General features: G+C 41.3%; 1 protein-coding gene across 1 annotated transcript in view; it reads right to left on the reverse strand.

Annotated features, from left to right (window-relative positions):
- Nucleotides 1-22,945, reverse strand: part of syne1b (spectrin repeat containing, nuclear envelope 1b) — a gene marked incomplete at its 5' end in the record, with an annotated part of 113,565 nt that overhangs the window by 83,254 nt on the left and 7,366 nt on the right. The window contains 31 exon segments of the mRNA XM_079528331.1: nucleotides 52-212; nucleotides 1,206-1,346; nucleotides 1,792-1,968; nucleotides 2,414-2,581; nucleotides 2,953-3,117; nucleotides 3,635-3,743; nucleotides 3,862-4,070; nucleotides 4,584-4,742; nucleotides 5,037-5,171; nucleotides 6,049-6,213; nucleotides 6,369-6,527; nucleotides 6,922-7,089; nucleotides 7,601-7,744; nucleotides 8,438-8,590; nucleotides 8,731-8,895; nucleotides 9,902-10,104; nucleotides 11,018-11,038; nucleotides 11,159-11,255; nucleotides 11,397-11,565; nucleotides 12,636-12,748; nucleotides 12,921-13,085; nucleotides 13,713-13,850; nucleotides 14,345-14,452; nucleotides 14,880-14,930; nucleotides 15,528-15,634; nucleotides 16,793-16,989; nucleotides 17,623-17,801; nucleotides 18,354-18,446; nucleotides 19,040-19,060; nucleotides 19,374-19,457; nucleotides 19,870-19,965. Coding sequence (XP_079384457.1) covers nucleotides 52-212; nucleotides 1,206-1,346; nucleotides 1,792-1,968; nucleotides 2,414-2,581; nucleotides 2,953-3,117; nucleotides 3,635-3,743; nucleotides 3,862-4,070; nucleotides 4,584-4,742; nucleotides 5,037-5,171; nucleotides 6,049-6,213; nucleotides 6,369-6,527; nucleotides 6,922-7,089; nucleotides 7,601-7,744; nucleotides 8,438-8,590; nucleotides 8,731-8,895; nucleotides 9,902-10,104; nucleotides 11,018-11,038; nucleotides 11,159-11,255; nucleotides 11,397-11,565; nucleotides 12,636-12,748; nucleotides 12,921-13,085; nucleotides 13,713-13,850; nucleotides 14,345-14,452; nucleotides 14,880-14,930; nucleotides 15,528-15,634; nucleotides 16,793-16,989; nucleotides 17,623-17,801; nucleotides 18,354-18,446; nucleotides 19,040-19,060; nucleotides 19,374-19,457; nucleotides 19,870-19,965 — 4,220 coding nt within the window.

The raw sequence follows: 22,945 nt of genomic DNA on the forward strand, positions 1-22,945 counted from the left end.
TAGTACTTGACTCTCTGTAACCTTTTGACAACAAGCCATGGTAAGTCTTACTCTTTTTTTAGGCCAGCCTCCACTTTTCCCACTTGCTCACTGAGAGAGCGAGCTTGGCTCAAGAGCAAAGTCTTGTTCTTTGGTCCTAGTTGGATTTCTGTTGCCCTCCTCAGTAAGGTGTTCATATGGGATGCCTCAGCTTCACATTGTTTTAACAGAACCTATTGAGGAAGGAATGAAAGACTAGTTTAGTTAGTTTACATTCAGCAACCTGTGTAAATCTCATAATCATTAAGGTTCTCTCTCATGAGTTTTAGGTCATATTCACACCAGAAAGCTTTACTGCGATTAAAAGGAATCCTGCTGCACATTGTCGGAAAGTGCGCTTCGTTTGGCAGGTGTGAAGCCTCATTCGAAGTCTGATGCGCATCATAGAACCGCATTCTACTCCGACAAAAAACTGGGTTTTCGCTTCGCTTCCAAGCGTACCTGTCTTCGATTCACTGCAGGTGTGAATGCAATCGCATCAAATAAGGGAAATGAAACGTGAGGAGCATGAGGAGTAAACACAGTTGGAGACGGAGAGAGCATATTTTACGCAGCGCAAAGATGTCACGTTACCATGGATAGACGTGGTCGAATGAGGATAAACATCGGATAATTCATTTTGCGCTGCTGTCTGCGCTCACTGCGCTGTGCCTCCACATGCCCAAAAGAACAGAGCGTGCATGCGTGCGTGCGCGCAAACACACACACACACACACACACACACACACACACACACACACACACACACACACACACACACACACACACACACACACACACACACACACACACACACACACACACACACACACACACACACACACACACACACACAGTCAATAGAGAGAGACGAGAGAGAGACGTCCAGTCCCAGACGACACACTGCATCCACGTTACTGTCCAATAACTATTACTCGAAGTATAATTTTAACACCATAGATTTCACTGTGTAGTTTATGAATTGAACAGATTGATAAAGTTCCTTGCTGCGTTTCCAATAATTGCTGCGGATGACAGCGCAGTGTGAAGGCAAACGCAAGAATATGCAAGAATCGCAACTTCTCCGCCCATTCGCATCGAGTCTACTGAAGTATTAGGTGTGAATATGACCTTAATGTTGAAGTGAACTGACGTGAACCTAATCAATCATGACCAGTTTGACTAACCTTGGCCTGGTCCAGTTCAACACCCAGGCTCTCTGGACTGCTAAAATTGAGATCTCTCTCCATTGCGGATTGGGCCTTGTTGACAAACCCCAGCACAGCTTCCTGTTGACTGTCAAATTCCTGCCATGCTGCCAGTGTGACCTGAGGATAATAATAATAATAATAATAATAATAATAAGGATAATAATAATAAGGGTAATAATAATAATAATAATAGTCACTTTACGTGTGTGTGTGTGTGTGTGTGTGTGTGTGTGTGTGTGTGTGTGTGTGTGTGTGGGGGGGGGGGGGGGGGGGGGGGGATAAGAGATAATATCAGCCGTCGTTCACCATGGACAAGACAGAGTAGGATTTCTATGCAATAGCCTCAACGTCTTACGTGGTCAAACATTGCGATTATTTTGCGGGTTTAATACAATACTTTTTAAACCGGAAACAATATGAGACCCAGGATCAAAATGAATCGGATTGTTTATGGACACAAATAACGTCCCATTTAAGCAATACAACAAAATATTGTAGTTAACCCGAATGGTTGGCCTCTCTGTCTTTCAATGCACTTTGGGAAAGTAGCCTATGAGCTCACCTCTAGGCTTTGCTCCTGTGAGTCCATGTTCTGTTCCATTTTGCTGAGTGTGTTCTCCAGACTGTGCAGGTCCTGGTGTAATGTCTCCCCCAGTCCCTCCTCGGCCTGCAGCTGCTGACCCCTGGATACCAACTGCTGTACGTCCTTCCTTTTCAGCTTCAGACGTTTCACAAGTTGCTGTGGACCAAAGATAAATCCATTAGGAATGATTGTGTGCTACGATTTTGCTATTTGAATTACTAATCCTTATCTCGTATTTATTTACCGGTATGTATATTTATTTATTTATTTATGGGTGAATTGTTTTGTGAAATTGCTTTGAATTCATATGCATTTGAATAAGACGATAACAAAAATGTAAATTCACTTCAGAAGGTCTATTGATGATTGCACTTCAGTTTTTGTTTTACATTATAAATGGATAAATATTTAAATAAGATGGAAACGATAAGATAATCTAATCAATATTAAATCAAATAAGTTATCTAAAAACAACAATAAAATCTGTCTGTGGACAGATTTTATTGTTGTTTTTAGATATACTTATTTGATATACCCAGTATACCCAGTATAGTTAAGCTCAATGTAAATTGATGAGCATTGTGAGCTTCATGGGGCTCACCTGGTGTCCAAGCAGTAGCTGCTGGGCCTCTCGAACGGTCTTACAGTCTAGAATCCTGGTGACTTCAGCATGGGCCTCCTTCTGCCCCTGAACCAGCTCATCCAGAGTGGTTCTCACCTCCTCCCTGAACTGCACACAGTCCCCCACAGCCAGTACCATCTTCTCAGCCTATGAGGCAGAACAATAAGATAGATAGAATAGTGTTTTTCCCCCTGCCTCAACCAATCAATGAAATACTATTCTAAAGAAGCATATTGAAAACCACAGTGTACAATAGCCAGAAAGGGTGCAGTGTGTACAGTATAATGAAATGTAGTTCCTCTTGATATAGAGGAATAGATATAGATATATAGATTGCTGTATGTTACAGTTATCTCTACCTTACCAGAGGCACTACACGTTTGCCTAGGTATCCAAGTGATAATGCACAACAATGTGTCCCAAAGGATAACACACAAGCATCTACCTCACTTTGTGTGATTTCCTTTTCTTGTAAAAAACATCTCTAATGTTGAACATTGCTGAAAGACAATACCTACCTCTAACAGGGAGGAGAGGAGGCCCTTAAAATCAGCAGAGAGTTTGCTAAGCGTTGCTGCTTGTCTCTGGGCTTCACTGTCAGAACTGATCTCAATCAGAATGGCCATACGAGCCTTGAGCCAGCCAAGGTTGCCTTCCTGTAGCTCTGCTTCATTCCTCAGTTCCTGCAAGCATAATCCATGTGGGTTAGACGACATGATAGTAGTGACAAAAAAGACCTTTTCACATCTAATGTTGCATTCACACCAAACGATTAAAACGAATCCTGCTGCATATTGTCGGAAAGTACGTTTCGTTTGGCAGGTGTGAAGACTCATTCGAAGTCTGATGCGGATCAAACATTCTAATTCGCCCAAAAACGGGGGTTTTGCTTCGCTTCAAAGCGCACCTGACTTCGATTCACTGCAGGTGTGAATGCAATCCGCATTAAATAAAGGAAATTAAACGTGAGGAGTATGAGGAGTAAACACAGTTGGAAATGGAGAGAGCATATTTTACGCAGCGCAAAGATGTCACGTTACCGGATAGACGTGGTCGAATGAGGATAAACGTCGGATAATAACAATAAAAAAACAAAACAACAACAACATTGATGGATCAGTGTAAAGTATGCATGTGCATGATGTATTATATGTAATGCTGTACATTATAAGCGAGAATGTGTGCCTGAAGAAGACTTACTGTGATGGTGGCCTTCACCTGCCCATATTTATTGGGGTCACTGGCACGGTTTCTAAGCAGCCTGAGCTGGCTCTCTTTTGATATCAGCCAGCATGAGAGCTCTGCATACCTGTAAATAGACATTGTTATTTTAGGAAGAAATAGAAAGCATTGCTATTGCTTACTTACTGTAAATGTGATTAACTGGCAAATGCAATTATGTAATTACGGTACTTAATCATTTATACCTTGAGTGGTACTCCTTCCATTTATCTGGGTGATGCATTAGTTTCTGATATGTGCAATCAATTTCCTCCCTGACCTCAGAGTAGGCCTTTCTGGTAGCCTCCAGGGTTTGGTGAGCAGGGTCACTATCAGGAAGTTTCTGACAGAGTTCCTCCATCAGTTGTAACCTCTTCTCACAGACGGACTGAGGGCCCTTTTCTCTAAAAAAGGCCTAAAGAAGGACAACACTTTCACTGCAGTATATAAACAGGATGGTTATTTTTCACTTCCAGAAGATTCAGTGGGCTAGTGTTTATTGTATATCATGTACACCGAATACAATGACTCATTCACAAGGAAAGAATGTGTCCACAGCCACCTACTTCTCAGGGGCACCTGAGGACGCTTATTGCTATGGATACCTTTTAGTATGAGTACTTCCTATGCTGTCCGCCATTACAATGTAGAAATGTTGGTACTATGCATTCAATTCTACGGGTATAATCATGTGGATAAACATTTCTAAATGTCCTAATGTTTATCATGTTTATGATAGATGACAGATTCTGGACAACTTTGATATTTTAGTAGAATTAATCTTTAATGGGGACACTGAAGCAGACAAATGCCACTGAACGAAGGCAATTCAAAATAAGTATATCCTTGACATCAGAGCAGCCTCCGCTTTCTCTGCATTAAGTGAATCAATTCATTGATACATGATGCGCAGCCAGCTGCCTCTTACCCTGTGCTCCTTAATGAGCCTCTCGCTCCCCACGCTGGCCAGGTGGCGGTTCTCCCTCGTCACCTCTGCCTGGCACTCCTGCAGGGACACCATGAGCTTGCTCCTCTCCACCTCCACCTTCAGGTGAAGGAGGTGAAAGGGGGCATCGGTCTGGATATCCTGAGAGGAACAAAATAAAAGGTCAAAACAGAGGGGAGGCAAAGGAGACACTCAGGGCATAGGCATGTGTAGGCTACTTGGTGCTGCTCGAAGTTTTGCCATCAATTATATAAGTTACAGTAACTTAAGGTATGAAAAAGTCCATACAATTCCAGTCATAATTATTTATTTAACAAGAAATCATGATATGTGATTAATAGTACAATTATTTTTACCCTATTCATTTCTAACTAATATTAATATGTTTATTATAATCATTATTATTTTAACTATGACAGTGGCCATGGGACAAACCTTCCAGTGTTTATGCAGCTTCCTGACAGTTTCCTGTAAGGACTGTTGTTCCTGGTCGGGCAGAATGTCTGTCAGCTCATCGCAGGCCTTGAGGAACGCATTCAGGACTCGTTGGTCCAACTGCCCAAAGAACTCCTTGAAAACAATTCATGAAAATGATCACATTTCAGAAATGTATCCAAAATCTTCAGTGGTCATTTCACTTACAGTGTGTACTACTTTTGTAGTACTTTTGAGTTACTGTACAATTGGATTAACAGTGACGACATTACTGTATGCTGATTTGGACATAAATGGACTAGCCACAACCTACTGTAGGTCTCATACACATATGTATTGCCTAGGTTGAATAATTCCTACATCCTAGAGAGGATTTTCATTGCAATGGTAACATGGTGTAGGCTACCTGTGCAACACCAATTGGGATTTATGGCAGTGTGCCAATAAAAACAGAAGGTCTTTATGTAGGAAAATGGCACACAGATATAATTAGCACTGTCTGACACCCTTTGAAAGTGGGTCAAATATTATGTACAGAATGCACATATTCATGGGAAAACATACAATGTAAAATTGTGGCATCCAAGCAAACAAACAGTAGTATCAAAAAAGAAATTAAGAAACACGGATGGAGCAACACCATGTCATAAACTGTTAGTCTGTCATAGTCAAGTCATCTCATTCTATTACATCTATGATGCACCGTTAAAAGAAATAAATGGGGGGACCACATATATTGTGCTTTCATCAGAAATAAATAGAGAGAACAATGTTCAATGTTCAAATAAGGGGGACCACGGGGATCATATAATATTGCACTTGCCCAATAGCCTATATTGCACTTATCACAACTAAAGAGAACAAAGATGGCAAAGTTTCAGCCAATCAAACCGGAAATAGACATAAAAGGACTGACACCCCACTGCGAACGATATGGGTGGTAACTGCCATCCTCTCGGGCCCAAAATGATGCTCTTTGTTGTGGGCAAGCAAGGATGAGTTATTTTCCTACCGTGTGTTTCTTCAGCAGTTCCTCTGGGTTGCCTCTCTCAGTCAGACAACTCTGAGCCATCTTTAGAACTTTCTCCAGCTCCACCCGGGACTCGTCAAATCTCTTCATTAGGCTACTGTTGGCCTCCACATGTTTCCTCCACTCTGTGGATTCTTTGATCATGCCCTGAACAAGACCACATGTTCAAATTAATTCTCAATAATGAATGGAAAGGATGATCATCCATCAAAGTTACTGAATCCCTAACTGTGACCCTCACAAACATATACAATAAATTGTGCCCAAACCACAACAACTACTGCAAAAGTGACATTGCATACCTGTGAGGAAGCCTGCAGATCCGTTACTCTTTTCTGTAGAAGACCCATGTCCATGGGCTGCAGGGTCTTACTGTTGTCCAGAAGTCTCTGGATGGTCTGATGGTTCTTCTCTATCACTGTTAGACACTTCTTACAGCTCTGCGTGAAGGTCACCAGCTCCTACAGTATATAACAGCCACTCAGTGGGTTAGCCCTCAACCTACAGTAATACCCTGGGACTATGGGAGTCAAAAAAGCATTGTCAGCTGAAAATGACATGTAATAAATGCTAGAGTGGAAATTCTGCCAATGCTTTTCAATGGGAACGGAGCATTTTATTTTTTCTCAAATAGAAACCGCTCTGCTCCCATTGAAACACATTGGCAGTATCCGCCCACATAGGCAGAATCAAAGTTCGGTCCAATTGGTTCCACCTTTCGATTTCATTAACCTTTTTTTCTTTTCTTTTTCTTTTCAGAGAAACACAAAAGATAAGATAAGCAATATAAATTGAGGCATTCCAAGCCTAAATTCCACAGGATGTTCACATCTAAAGCCCCTTTCTCAAGGTCACCTGGCATTTCTGTTTGAAGTCTCCGGGGCCCTCAGAGTCCCTTGTGCTGGTGACATAGCTGGCCTTCTCCAGAGCCTGGTAGAAACCTGTGATGTTCTTCTCCATCTCCTCCAGTGGAGGAAGAAGTGAATGGGTCTCCCTCAGCAGAGGCAGACATCTCTCCCTTATCTGACCAGGAGGAGAAAAGGATGATGAATTGAAAGAAGTGTGCTGCCGTCTCACAGGAGCCGATTCAACACGCCACTGTTTCAGGCTCCAAGTGCTAACCACTTGAACAACAACAAGTCAAAACACGATGCATTGTGAGACTTAAGTTCAGGTGGGTGGTGCTAAAGTGAACACCAGGTATACTTAATGAACTGGTGGGTGTGGCCACATAAAAACATCGGGGGGGGGGGGGGGGGGAGACATTTAGATCTTGTGGTTGGTCAGGTAGGACCACTACTGGTTCACAAGAGGTATTGCATGAAGCTCAAAGCGTAATACCTGCCACGCGCACACACACACACACACACACACACACACACACACACACACACACACACACACACACACACACACACACACACACACACACACACACACACACACACACACACACACACACACACACACACACACACACACACACACACACACACACACACACATTGGAGAGACAGCCATAAGCCAGACATACCTTGCTCAACTGCTCTTTAATAGAGGCCATCATAGCCAACATGTGTGAAACCTCCTCCTCCGGAGTGTCTTTGGTTAATAATTGAGCAGTGCGGCCAGCTGCCTTACACGCTGCCTCCATCGCTGGCAATTTGTGCTTGATCTCCTACATGAAGAGGATACAAAATACAAAATAAATATTGATGCACTTTTTTTATTATGCAATGAACTACACACCAAATGTGATAAAGCATCGAAGCAGAACCTAAATGAACAATGGAACATGTTAGGGTGGATTAAATGGGATGAACTGCACATCATAATGCTGCACTGCATCAAGGGGTGATGTGACAGAGTCCAGCTTGCTACGGGACGTGTAGGTCACAGTCTGTCAGGATGCATTATCATTCACTAAGCTGCTGTCTGAGGTGCAAGATTCATGCCCCTCAGTATTTTACTATGTAATGCCACAGTAAAAACCTGAGTGTTCATCGTACAGTGAACAAATGGAAACAAGTGGACCGTTAAGGGGTCCATGTGTACATTTGCAGTGTTACAAAGTAATACTGCAAATCTTTGCTCTGAAGATATGGTTGCAAATTTAGTTTGAATACAAAATGAGACACCCACTGTTTTCAAAAAGTGACCTACTCTATAATGGCACACAATAATGGCACATTCTAAGGGATAAGAAATGTAAGACTGTGGCAGACATAATTACATACAGTACTAACATACAAAAGGTATACACATACTGTATGTATGGTATGGATCCAACTCCAATTGAGAAAATAGTATTCACTGGTCCTACACATGTACACAGTATGTACGTACAGATTTTATACATTACATTACATACCTCAACATCCTGAACAAACGTTCTGACATTCAGGAAAGACACCTGGACGGGAGCGTTCATCTTCTCATTGGTGGCATCCATGAACATTTTCAGGGTGTTAATTCCCTCCTGATAGTCTTGTCTCAACTTATCCACCTCATCTGCTCTTGCATACTGCAACAGAAAAGCACAAACCCTGAACTGTCAATGTGATGTATGAGCAAGGAGCATCATTATACGTTGATCTTATTCGGTGGAGTATTTATTCATAACCGTTATTTCTTGTTAAATATGAAAAGGCGAGACAAATTTACATGTTTGACTTTGACAAACAGCTCCCTCCATCGCCCGTTGAGCAGGAGAAGCTGCTGCTTCAGATCTCGCGAGATCGTGTCGTCACAGGTCTCGATGAGGAAGTTACCGGCGTCGTTCATGTCCATGTGCTGCTGGATCCAGTAGGAGATGCTTCTGAAGAACTCCTACAGCAGTGGGGAGGTAAAAATAATAGTTGTTCATTGCTGTTACTGCCGCTGTATATATGCTGTATATGCTGTGCTCAGGAACTTGTTCTAGGTGTTTCTGTGTGCCAGCACAAAATCAACTATAAGAGCTGTTCATTCTGGCACACATGACAATAACAATACCCTTCTCAACCTTTGTTGAGAATGAATTAGGCCATGGACCTCCGTTTGATTTTTGATTTTGATTTCTGGGACCCCAGTGTTAAATTTGGCTCAATTTGCACACTGAAAGTTACAGTCTTGTACAGTAAGGGCCCATTTGGTTCCTAACTATCAATTTAGCTGGGGATCCCATGTAACCTTGTCAAGGGTCTCTGGGGGTCCCCAGACCGCACTTTGAGAAACAGTGGCCTAAATGAAACATGCCAACAGTTAATGTTATTACCTAGCTGTAATTACCCATGAAAATACCATACATAATTTAATTACATTCACAGGAATTTACTCAAAATAATTTATATTAGAAAGCCTTTATTGTCATTGTGCTGTACAGTGCATACAACTAAATTAATTGATAAAGATATAACTAGAAATAACTAGAAATGTATTCATTATTATCGTTCCATTGCTTTTACTTGATAGCAATGTTTGAACTTGTAATACCATAATACAATTTTCAATTTACAATTTAGGCATTTAGCAGACGCTCTTAATCCAGAGCGATTTACAGTAAGCAAGAACAAAAAACATAGTAATACATCATATACATAAAAATCACACCTGTGTAAACTGAGTGGTGCAAGGTCTTATATAGCCTGATCAGCTGTGGTCTGACGTAATGTCAGTGACCATAGTAATCATGCTCGTTTTTTTGGTACGAACAAACACAGGTACACGGGTACAAAGCCAGTTGTTGGAGTGGTTTGCACCACTCAAAAATAGTCATCATGAATCATCATCATGAATAATACATGTTTAGTATACAGTATTATAGAAAATGAAAATGACTCATAATTCTACTTACTCGTTTGGTGTTCTCGGACTGGTTCACCATCTGTTCAGCGTCCTCCAGCCAGGCCTGCAGACCAGCCACCGTGCTGCTGTACTTCTCCCAGTTTGAGATCACCTCTTCCAGCATGCTGCGGACACAGCGCACCTCCACTGACAGGCTCTTCCACTGGGCCGTTGTGTCACTCAGGAACTTACTCACCCCCTCTAATTCATCCACTGTGGAGAACACGTTGAAGAAGTTAGAATGTATCCTGAACATATTTACGGGGTTTCCGTCTTCTTTGTTTTTGAGGGGCACTAGCCCATCCTATACCTTCAGCTATAGTGTTTAATGTTTGTGTTGTCTGAACACAAACATTGAATGCCATTGACGTTGACATGAATGAAGAATTTACGTCATATGTATCTGAGCAAATCGGCATGTGTGTGTCGGTGGGAACCGTTGGCCAATAAGGGACCACCATTCTTGATGATGATGTACGATGATGCATGCTGATTAGAGCGCCCCTCACTTCACACAGGTGTGATTTTATATCCCAAATTAGTCCTTCTGTCAATTCCCGATTCACTGTGTATTGTAGTCCCTTGTCAGTTGTCTGCTACTCATACAGTTGGTCCTAGTGTAGGGAGAGTACAGACTATCAAGTGACTCCTCTGATACACAGAGTGAGGAGTGTTCGTATAGGATTCAAAACTCTAGTCTCCGTGGGGGGAAGGCAGGACCTTACCCCTGCGCAACCTGAACGCCCTTATTCACAGTTTAAATAAGATCCCACCCTAAATTTCTATATAAACATGAAAATTACAATTACACTTTCATTTAATGATTACATTTTAAGTGAAAAATATCATGCCAAATGGTTTCCAGCATTCCAGCTACAGTGAACATTAATGTGCCATGCAGATAGTAATGTTGCAGCAATTTAATTAAAATTTTAAACTTTGTGTGTTAGCGGTATATTAGAAGACAAAACTCCATTTCCCCCCATATTTTTCAGGATAGTAGTTTAGGAGACAGGCAGGGAATTGTGGTGTCAGGGATTAAACAAAGAGGAGGCACAAAACCAATCAAGGCAATGGCAGAGCATTCCATCTATTAAAATTGGTGCACAGGGTTTTTTAGACTTACCTCTGTTACAGGTTTTAGAACCTGTAACATGAAATTGATGAAACAGTGAATAATTAGAATGCTTGCTTTATTATGCCCGCAGCAAAAACACAATCATCACAAAGCACAAAAGTAAGAAAAGTAAAAAGAAAGAAATCTCACCTGAACTATCAGATTTGACATAAACCTCTGCAGCTTGCACGAGGGCTTTGAATGTTATCTCATACTGCTCAAAGAACTTGTGGCCTTCAATGAATGCCTGGAAAGGAAGACAAAAACAGAAAAGTACAGAAATATTTTAGATAAACCTGGCGAAATATAATTATATAATACATATACATATACGTAATATTATATTATATTAATATAGCCATAGAAATCTGTAGCATTTCCAACTCACAATGTAGCTTTGCAACAACAGTTCAACTGAGTCTCGTCGTCCATATTTGATGATCCAGGACTTGAGCTTAGACTCAGCCAAGATGAGGAATGCCATCAAACGGTACTTCATCTCCCAGAATTCGAGTTTGATCAGGTGACCATAAGATGACATGGACACAAAATTGAACCTGCACATAAAAGGTTTATTTTGAGCAATCATTAAATTGTTACCTTTGAGTTCTTCCGATGCAGGGTGAAGAAAAACAACAACACTATCCTCCACAAGGCAGATGGTTGAGGTTCTTTAAACTTCATTATCGGGTCTGATCTGACTGGAGCAAGGCCTATACTAGTAGGGAAGAACCATTGTCTTGCTTTTCCATTCAATTAACAAGGTTCCGGAACATACAGTAGTGTGGTGGGCTATTATGTACAATATATTAGAATAATCTCCTGTATGAAAATGAAACTACTTTCATTAGTTGCTGTAATGTCATACTTTGCAAAGATTGAATACAATAATAACTAGAAAAAGTGCCCCTCGGGGCACAGGTCTCCACCAGGCCAGGTCAGGTTGTGGCCTCCTGGTGGCGCTATAATAGGCCAATGTGAAAAGGGTGCCATTTGTTCTTACACCATTGATGGCAATTGGATGATTTGAGGCATTTTGTTCCAAAAATGTGTTTTGCAAAAATCCACCTGTTGGTGGCGCTATGACAGGCCAATGTGAAAAGGGTGGGATATATTCCTCAGCCTAGTAGGAAAGTCTGTGAAATTGCATGCTGCGTTCATGATTTGAGGAATTTTGTTTCAAAAGGGCCAATCCTGCAAACTTTGAAAGCCAATGTTAGCCAATTAGGATGGAATATGAAATATCGGACAGATCCATCTTGAACACATGACTATAGAGATAGTGTGTAACAATTTGCGGGATTTTTGGACAGAAGGAGTAATATAATATAGAGGAGTAATATAAAAAAAAATGTTTTTCAAAAGTCGGCCTCCTGGAGGCGCTATAACAGGCCGTTCTGGAAATTTTGGGGCAGAGGTTCATCTGCATCCAGGGAGTGTGTGTGCAAAATTTGGCATCAACTGGGTTAACGGTGCCGGGGATTAGCTGTTCACAGACGGACGGACACAGACGGACGGATGGACGGACGGACGGATGGAGTGCAAAACATACTCTCTCCTAATGCCTTCGGCCTGGTGGAGACAATAATCCATTATTCAATACAAATAGGTGTGACAAGGGAGATACCGTTCAGCCATGTCTTGAAGCTGGTCAGGGGGGACAGGTACACCATTGACTGATCGGTCTCTGTGGATCTGATGGAAGGTCTGTCTGTGTGATTCTAGATTCTTTAATACTTCCTGAAACGTGTAAACACAATATATCATACTCAAATCCATGCCAACACATGATTTCAAGACGTTCAATGACAGTGACATTAAATTGTGAGTGCTGGTAAATGTTCCCATGCACTTCCATTTGGACTAAAACAAATCTGTGGACTTTGCAACCTCCATGTGATATTTGCCATACCTTATGCTGCTCCAGCTTTCTGTGAATAATATTTGCTGTCTCCTCGTGGGCCTGCTGGATAGGAATTTCCTCTCTGAGAGCGATCTCTGCTCGATGGAGCCACGCTCCGATCACTCCCAGGGGGCCTGGCAGAGACTTGTCCAGATGAATGTGCCAGTCCAGCAGCTGCATAGGACACGGAAAACCATTAGAACCAGTACATTACAATTATAGCAAAGATCCCAACAGTGAGGACAGTACACCAATCTGAACCATGTTTCCACATGGGGTCATGCATTAGCTCTGCAAAAGAGTTGTCTGAGTAGACAAGCTGTGTCGGTGCAGAGGAGCAGTCTACCCAGTGAACAAAAACCTGCTCTGTTCCCCTCTCCCACCCCTCCTAATGAACACTGATTCAAAGCTTTGCGCCCCAATGAACACTTTATTGAGGACAAGGAAGAGAAGGGCAATGGGTTGCACTTCTCTCATTATGACTGAGATAACAGACTGCTAGTAGTTCTGCAGCTAACAGAAAGAAAATGATATCCCAACATGAATTAAAATAATGATAATTTGATGTGGTCTTTTTTTCGGGGTGGCTAATAATAAAAGAAGAATTAAGTTCTGTTTCCCTTCTATCCGGCCTATGAATTACTTACTGTATGTAGTGTAGACTAGTATTGTGTGTGTGAATAAGTTGTTTTGTGCCATAGTAACTGTTGTTGAGATCTGAACAAGTGGTCCTATGTTTGCTAAGTCAGTCTGTGGTGACTGTGTATGTACTATTACTATACTGTACAATACCACACTCACCCTGATGGACACACGGTCCCAGGCCTGTTTGACTAGGGCCTGGTCCACAGACAGCTTCCCGTCCCTGTGAACTGGTTGCAGCAGTGGCTCCGTCTGCTTCTTCTTCATCTCGTATTGAACACGAAAGCTCTTGAATGCCTGGCATGTTGAAAAAGAGACAGAGAACACAGCAACAAATAAGAATTGAGGAAAAGGAGATCACAGGCATCCATGCATGTAGAGGCATTTGTAATATGCACTGGAATCTCAGTCATGTCATGACCTGATTAATGGTAAATGCCTTTATCCAAGGCGCTTTACATGTGCATTACATTCATTCACCCATTCACACCAATGGCATTCATACACCAATAGGCACAAACCTGCTCATTAGGAGCAATTAGGGGTTAAGAGTCTTGCTCAAGGACACTTCGACATGAACTCAGGGTTCCCAACCGTCAGCTCTACCCCTGAGCCACTGATGTCTTGTGGAATTAGATTACTGCGTTGATTACCTTATCTATAGGAGATACCTTATCTCCTATTCAAATTCTAGCACCATATTTTGTGGGAAATAGAGTTCCAATTCTATTCCATTCCTTTCTGTTCTTTCCCCAAGCAGAATGTTATGCAATGATGTAGCTCTGATTCACCTGGTACTTGTCGGTGAGGTTGCCCTCGGCCCCCTGGGCCCGCAGCACGTCTCTCTCCAACTGATCCAGGAACACCTTAAGCTCTCTGAGCACCTTCCGCTCCTCTCTCTGTCAGCATGCACCCCGGGAAGCAGACAGACAGCATGTTGTCGTGGGTAAAATAAATATTAAATAAACTAATCTAAGACATTCCAGATTAAAAAAAAAAGATGAAAGAGGAAAACAGTATTTACAGATATCCCATATGAAGCGTAGTTTTATGAATGTGGGAGGGATCATCATGGATACTAAAGATATCTTCCTCAGATCTCGGATTAAATTTAGTCACACATACCTCAAGCATTTGCTCTATATCGTGGGGAGCAAACTATCCAGGTAAGCAGCACACAGAGAGATGCAAACACAGCACAAACAAGCGTTAAGAGTAATAAGGGGAAAGAAGAACCAAATGGATGTGGGAGGGAGGGACGGGATGGAAAGGCTGAGATAGGGGATGCACAGCAAACATACACATGCAACTACTATGAACACTTACCTGCAAAACTGGGACTGTGAGCGCAAAAGTTGGAATTGAGCCAAGAAGCAGCTTAATATGGCCCAAAAAAAATAAAAGTGAATAGATGGAGAAATGAAATGAGTGCACAAGGACGGAGACTTCAGTGCTGGTGATTGATTGATCGACTGATCGATCAATTGATTGATATACAGATTCATGCTAATTTATATCTTTAAAGCTACAATCCGGGACGATTTTAGTTAAACAAATCTGTATGGTAAAGTATGTTAATACAAAAGTTTTACCCTGTTGTCGGGTAGGACACCAACTGATTGACAATGTCAGTTATTTGAAACAGTGGACATGCACTGTTTCAAATAACTTAATTGACATTGATTGGACACTGGCATCATTATTGTGGTTCGGACATTTTTGCAATTACCTCTCTCTGCTGGGAGAGACAACGAACATAAAATGTACGGATTGTAGCTTTAAAAGATTGGCATACAAAATAACATTATAAGCCACAAGCGCTGTTGCACAACAATTGAGAACCACAATAACAGGTTTTCTTAAGATGATGAGAACATACTGCATCTATGTTACAGTATATATGATACTGTAATACACTGTATCTATTGGCTCGCCTCTAACCCTACAGTAAAAACAATAGAGTAATGGAGGTACCTCATCCTGTCCGTCGGTTTCAGAGTGGTGAGGGTTGGGGTAGTGCTTGAGGAACTGAGCCACATATGTCATGATGGATTTCTCATCTGGCTTGTCGACATCCACATCTACAGATGAAAACACAGAGTCTGATAAACTCAAATCAAGGTTGTTTTGAGCCAAAAAGAAGAATCTGAGATATTACGATTTTAAAAACTTCGTTCCCATAGAAAGCATAAGCCAATTTTCATTTTCGTGTGAGTGTTACGAGCGCGTACAGGACACAGTTGTGAACCGTAATCAATTGATATTAACTGGTGAGAAATTCTGGGTAATTCTCACCAGCCCTACCTACTTGACCATGCTCTCTAATACGTGCAAATACAAAAAGGTGCAAACAAAGTTCTTATTGGGTGGACTTGGCTCCTTTTGTGTGGCTCAGGAGCTAGAGAAAATCATATTTGAATGTCCTGTTTTCATTTTTCATGTTGCAGGACATGCTGGTCCATGCACTATGATACTTAACCATAGTTTTTGCACTAGGACATACATACATATATTACTTTATACGATCCATCTCACAAACTCAAAGCTGATAATCTATGTTTGCACCTCCAAGACAATGGCGGACTCAGCCACACCCAAATACATGTATGCAGAATACGAATTGGATGACAGGGTCGTTCACTGTAATCACAGTCTGATGCATAAAAAAACTTGAGATATGACATGTTTCTATGACGTAAATGTGACATAAAAAAACACTTTAATGTCCTGAAGGAGAGTTAAATTTAGCAATCCTCAGAAAGACTGAAAGCTAATTTGGCACATCTACTGTCATCTCCATCCTTGACTTTAGCTTTGTTGAAAATCAGGATTGATCTAAAAGCAGAGATGTTTCAGTGTGCATCCTCTCTTAATAAAGCCTATCACGACTCCTCCACCCTCCTACCATCCTCCCCCGCTCTCTCCACAGTCCAGACATGACTGCAGAGCTGCTGCTGCAGATTGCCTCATATCCACAGACATTCTTGCACAGCCGCAAATAAACTGGGAATAATAAATGATGTTCTTCTTCAGCATGGATAATAACAAAGTCACCATTCATCATGCATTGATGTATTACTAAGATTGATTCATATCTAATAAATTGCGTTTTCTGCTGTTTGATTTGAATCACAGACTTGACATCAATGCACAGAGAAGAAACAGTAATTTTCTACGTTATTACGGGTATCTTTACTGCTATTCTGTCAGCATTGTCAGTATGAAGAGAGAAAAAGGACCTTCTGGTTCCAGCAGACGAGGGATGCCCAGGTCATTCTCTGCGATCGAAAAGGCCTCCTCGAGGTTTTCCCTGTTGCTCCTCCTGCATACCACATCCATGTCCACCAGGTCTGGCCTGATGGCGTGAACCACAGAGTAGAAGGCGACGCCATTGCGCCAACTGGCACCAAAGTCCCTCACCTCAATGCCATGACGCCTTAATAAGCACACAGGGAAGTATTCATTTAGTTTAGTTTAAATTAGTGGTGTTTTGGTGGACTTCTACAATATTGCATAATGTACATACTCTGTATATATTGTAACGGATGCATTGCTTACAATGCATAATGTATAGGCTACATACATTATATAGTTATAAAGAAATAAAACATATAAACAACATAGAATGTACATATAGTTCATAATATAGTTAGTCACACATAACAGAAATTATATAGTATTATGATGCGGTTGTTTAGAAAAATATGGGCGGGGATATATTTTTGCCCCATTTCTTTTGTTTGTCTATTTGTCCATTTACTAAATAACTTTAGAATGGATGGCCATATTGTCAATAAACTGCCCAAGACATAATACAAACATCAAAAAAGTTCAAAAAGGTTCATGTAATGTAACTTGTGAACAGATCTGAAATGTCCTGAAACTTGAGAATGATCAGTATGCTGCCCCAAATATGATTAACATTTATGTTAAAAAAAGGGTCAAAGGTCAAGGTACAATATCAAGATCACAGTCAGAATTAGACTGAAATCAGTCAATTCCCAGGTGGAAATAGTGCTTGTGCAACATTTTATAAACAGCAGCAAGCAACTTGGAACAAGCACCGTACTTTGCAGCTGTGACCTGCACCCATCGGAGCAGGGACTTCTTGGCACTGCCCTGGAACTTGGGAACTACTTTCCTCTTCATAGGAGGGCTGCCAGTCTCAGAGCTGGCCATGCTATCCAGAGAAGAGTTGCTGCTGGACAGGGCGTGAAGGGCCGGCAGGTTACTGGTTAATTCTTCAATCTAAAAATGGGAACAGGAAGCAAGAAAGCAGTTACACCACTGTATAACCGCAGGAAGTCATTGAGCCATCTCTAGACTACTACACTGCACACACGCACGCACGCACACTCGCTCACTCACTCACATATCTCTTATATCTGCTATATTGATGTGATGAACATCCACATCAGACCAAACCATATAAGTACAGTATAGGGCATTAAGCAACTAGTCGACTAGTTTACTAGTCGACTAGTAAATCCACTAGTCGACCTTGTTGGTACTAGTTGACTAGTTGATAAGAAGAAAAAAAAAGATCAGGTAGATTATAGTCATAGTCACCATGTACACAGTTTTTCAATGTACAAATATTTATTTCAAAAAAGGAAAAAAAAAAAGATTTTATTTTTTACATAATAGGTAGTTAAACAACTAGTCGACTAGTCGACTAGTAAACTAGGCAACTAGTCAACTAGTAAAAATGACTAGAAGTGAATGCCCTAGTACAGTACACTATCTATTCAAGTTTCTACACAAACAAGGGGGTTTCCTGTATATTTGACTGAATATTACCTGGAAGTACAGAATGACGGTCCATATCAAACCAAGCACAATTGAAGGTCGTCCGTCTGCGATGTCTGTGGCATGAATGTTAACCAGTTTGATCTGGAAGAAAAGGCGACAAAGGGTCATTCAAAAATACTAAATATACAACAGGAAATACAGTTGTTGAACCCGAAAGGGTACATTTGTATTTTCTGTGTAAGCACACAGGCAGAATTATGTATTTCAAGTTTACTTTCTTGAATTCATCAGCCACTTCTCCGATGTCATTAAATATTCAAAGACCAGCTGTGTAGCCAAAGCATATAGAGGCAGAAAACAGCCAGTGAATAAAGAGGAGGAATGAGAAAAAAGATGAGAAAAATCAAAATATAATAATGTGTTCAACAAAACAAAGAAAAGTAGATGCATTGTAGCAAATAACACCACTCCAGATATTACACTAGAGGACTGCCTTAATTAAACACTGCATTTGCATTCTACTGTACAATCAAACAGTCACCAGTTTATTAAGTAAGGTAGTCAGAGGCATCACAAACAAATGTTCTTATTAAAATAGCACAGCAATGGTACACTAGTACTTGTAAGAGTGCGAGTAACAATCAAGCATCGCTCCAGCCCATACACATCATGCATCAAACAAGAGCTATGTGTAGAGTATATATGAACACACAGGCTGTTTAACGGCGACTGACCGGAGATCCTCGATACACAGACTGAAGGCAGGGATGATGGGAGAGAGGTCACAAACACTATAAGTCTCCTTAGGGAGCCCAGTGAAAAGTAGGGCAACCAGAAGACCTAACAAGGGGTTATGCAATCAAGAAAAGCTCTTCATCTATCTCATGCCTCTCTTAAGGTAGAGTGTGAAGTGCCGTGGATAGGGAAATCCATTAAGACATTCCCCATTAAAATCGTTTGAAGGGCACACATTAGTGTTTTTTATTTATTTATTATTATTACTTTCAAGTTCATCAACAGCTAAGTACTATATATCTGAAGGCAAATTTCAAACGGTACATAACTTACCCGCCGTCCTTCAAGGAACTTGAGTGCAGTGCCGATGTTGGATACCCAGTGGATCCTCTTGAGCTGACGGCCTTGCTCGCAGGGCTGAGGACATAGAAGTAGTTGAAATGAACAAGATGCAGAAGGGAGGCCATATCACACAACATGTTGAGGATTTAATCTACTGCATAATGGCTTCATGCCAGCATTTGCAGATTGGAAACACTAGGCACCATCCAAATGCAATTGATGATCAGGGGACATAACAGGTTAGTTTGTCTAAAATGAACAGCCATTTTGGAAGGTGATCATCCATCATTTGGATGTGCTGTAATCTAAATACCTATTTGGCTGGTGAAATAATACATAGGACGGGCAGAGGATGAAATGTACCACCCGTTGTGACCAGACCAAAGGACAAAAAAGTTAATCTCTGGTCCTGAGCCTTCATTTTGTGTTCATCTGCAAATAAAGCCTACATGGGTTGACAGGCTCATCCAACATTGTTGTTACTCACAAGTCTCTGTCCAGACAGCACCTCCAGAAGAGCCAAGAGCTTCACCCCATCTTTGATGTCCTCAAAAAGGTCGTTGACCTCTAGCGGTGGTTTACGCTGGCAGAGAAAGAGCACAGTTTTACAAAGTTGACAACAAACATCAATTCAGACAATTCTCACAATTAAGACAGGCATACCGGCAGAGGTACTCTACTCCACTACAAGTAAAAGTAGCTTAGTCAAAATATTACTCAAGTAGGATTAAAAAGTATGTGCTTTTAAATATACTTAAGTATTCAAGAGTACATGCTTTTAAAAATACTTAAAGTACAAGTAGTCGTAAAAGTACATTTCTTATTTTACACATCAACGAATTGCTGTAATGTTTTCACAATTCATTTATAGGACCTTGTAACTCTTGTTTCAGAGAAACCTTGCATGCACGGATGTGCTTGCTTGTAGAACCACTACGTAATACATCAGAATCAGAATCAACTTGGGGTGGGTGAAATTTGTTTTTGTGCATATTAATTCCCATCCCATCTTAGTATAATAGGATTATACTTTCCCTTTTTGATACAATACAGAGAAAGGTAAGATTTATTGTGTCAATCGTCCCCTCTTAACAACAACAGTTTGAACACCGAGCGAGAGTAGCCCTGCTGCTGCTGGCGAGTGGAGGGGGAAGCCAGACACAAATAATAAAAGTCCATAGACTTGGCTGCCACATGACGTCATGTCTGAAAGCTAGATGTTGTTTTTTTTGTTGTTGTTGGGTTTTTTTGAGGGGCTAGTGCCCCTCAAAAAACAGCCAACCTAAAAGTGCTCAGTACTCTACAGCCTTCCAAGAAATGTGTGTAAAAGTAAAATATATTTCTTGGAAGTTGGAATTGGAAATGTATTTGAGTAAGAGTAATAAGTATAAATAAGTAAAGTACAGATCCTCAGAATCAGTACGTACAGTCCTCAAGTACATTTACTCAGTCACTGTCCAACTCTGCATACCAGTACTCATATAACCATCCCTGCCTTAAAGCAGGGGTGTCCACTGCCCATACATTTTAGACTTGAGAGCTACTTTCAAAATGACCAGCTCAACCCACCAAAAAAAATATCCCATTGCTGAAAATAGTATTAGACAAATTTACTTAGAATGTGAAATAGAGCGGGGAAATTGGTAGGGTATTTATATTTTTGTATATAACTTTGAATTACTGACGATGGTGCAAAAAACTCTTGAAAACAAAGTATTGCATTGTGGGTTTGAGCTCTCTCTCTCTCTCTTTCTGTCGTCCTCAGACAAGCCCTCCATCGTTGCTTCCAGTCATCCCGGTTCTCCATATATCTGGCCAGCTCGTTGGTGCTTTGCACTCCTGCGTCTTTCTTTAGTACATCCACATATGTTAATGTGGGACATCCTCGTGACCTGTGCCCGTGTGTTGGTTCCCAGTCCCACAGCACTAACTTGCTGGCTGGAAGCTCTTGGTGACTTTGGCAGTGTCCTGCTAGTCTCATTCTCCTGGCTGCTATTTTCTGGCTCACCCTTGGCATTCCATCATACAGATTCATGTTGGTAACATGTGTACTCTTGCTGATGTTAAGTACTGCATGCAACATTCTGGGGTAGCACCCATCTAGAGACCATCTTCTGCAGGGTTGGCTTCAGGGTCCAGCTAACAGACTCTACCGTTGCATAGAAGAAGCTCAGTTTGATTTGACCGGGGAGATTGGAGTTCCGTACGCTGGCCATGCCGTTCCAGGCCCTCCATGCAAGTGCCTTCCTCACTTTAAGATCTTGCTCAGTTGAGTTGACCCATGAGCCCAGGTACCTTCAGTAGTAGTGCCTTCTGTTGTTGTCAGATTCACAATTGTGGCAGATGCCAAAACTAGTTATTTATTTAAATTATATATATTTAGGGGCATGTCATGTGGTCTACCTGCACAGCCTGTGTGATCTACTGGTAGATCACGATCTACCTTTTGGGCACCCCTGCCTTAAAGCATTAACATTAACACTGTAACCCTGTACTGATGGGCAGGATAAACAAGAGCAGAGCTTGTTAGAAATGACCACAGTGCCTCCCTGCAGCTGAAAAGATGGTGGCTTTGCATCAGCGGTGGCATCGTGCCCAGTACTGAAGCCACACTGCTCAGAACAAAATCAGTACGGGCTCATTTAACGTGGGCACTGACCACTGATATCACATATAGGGCTGGGGCAGTATGGATCTTTGTTATCGCGGTAATAAATCGGTGTTTACCTTTACCGACAGTATAGCATATTGAGCGATACCTAAAAGGTTGTTTTGAATTAAATAAATAAAAAATATATAATAATAATAATCGTTATAATGATAATAATATAAGGGGCACGGTATCACAGTATCACACTAAGTGGCCTGCTCCCTCCTCATGCGTTGAAGGAAGCATGAGCTCAGTTCGGGGCTCTCCCCAGGTTGGCAGAGGGAGAGTAGTGCCCAGGATTACAGCTTAGGCAATTGGCACCGGGTGAAAAATGGGTTACAAAATCATGGGATACTAATTGTAATAAAAGAATATTGGTTATGATAACTTGATAACCGCTATTGCGGTTATTGCACCCAGCCCTATCCACATGCATATTTTACAGAATCTTATAATCTCTCGCTTAAATTAATTCTCAACACTTGTGATGTGTTGAATATCAGGATTTTACAGATACTATGCACTGGATATTTATCAGGTTGTGCTGTGCACACCTAAACGGAATATGCCTCCATTTTTCTATTCTTCTCGAGTATAATAATGACCTGTCCTACAGCATTGCACACATTGAACAAATGTAATTCATACAACAGATGCGTGGATTTATAGGGGCAAATGAAGCCTTAATTAAAAGCTCAGGTTGGCAGGGCAATTCTTTATTTGGCACAGGAAACAGGTCATTTCACAACTCAACACATATCATGATTCATGACAGGATGCAGTTGGATGGCTATGTGGGGCACAGAAGTGTGAAAATGGCATTTCTCTGCCTTGTGTTCTGCACATCAGCTGTTACTTCTGCTTCAGGGACAGTGACCATGCAGCAACCATGCAGCAACCACGCTAGCCTAGC

Source organism: Electrona antarctica, assembly GCF_951216825.1.
Source record: "Electrona antarctica genome assembly, chromosome: 18".
Taxonomy (NCBI): Eukaryota; Metazoa; Chordata; class Actinopteri; order Myctophiformes; family Myctophidae; genus Electrona; species Electrona antarctica.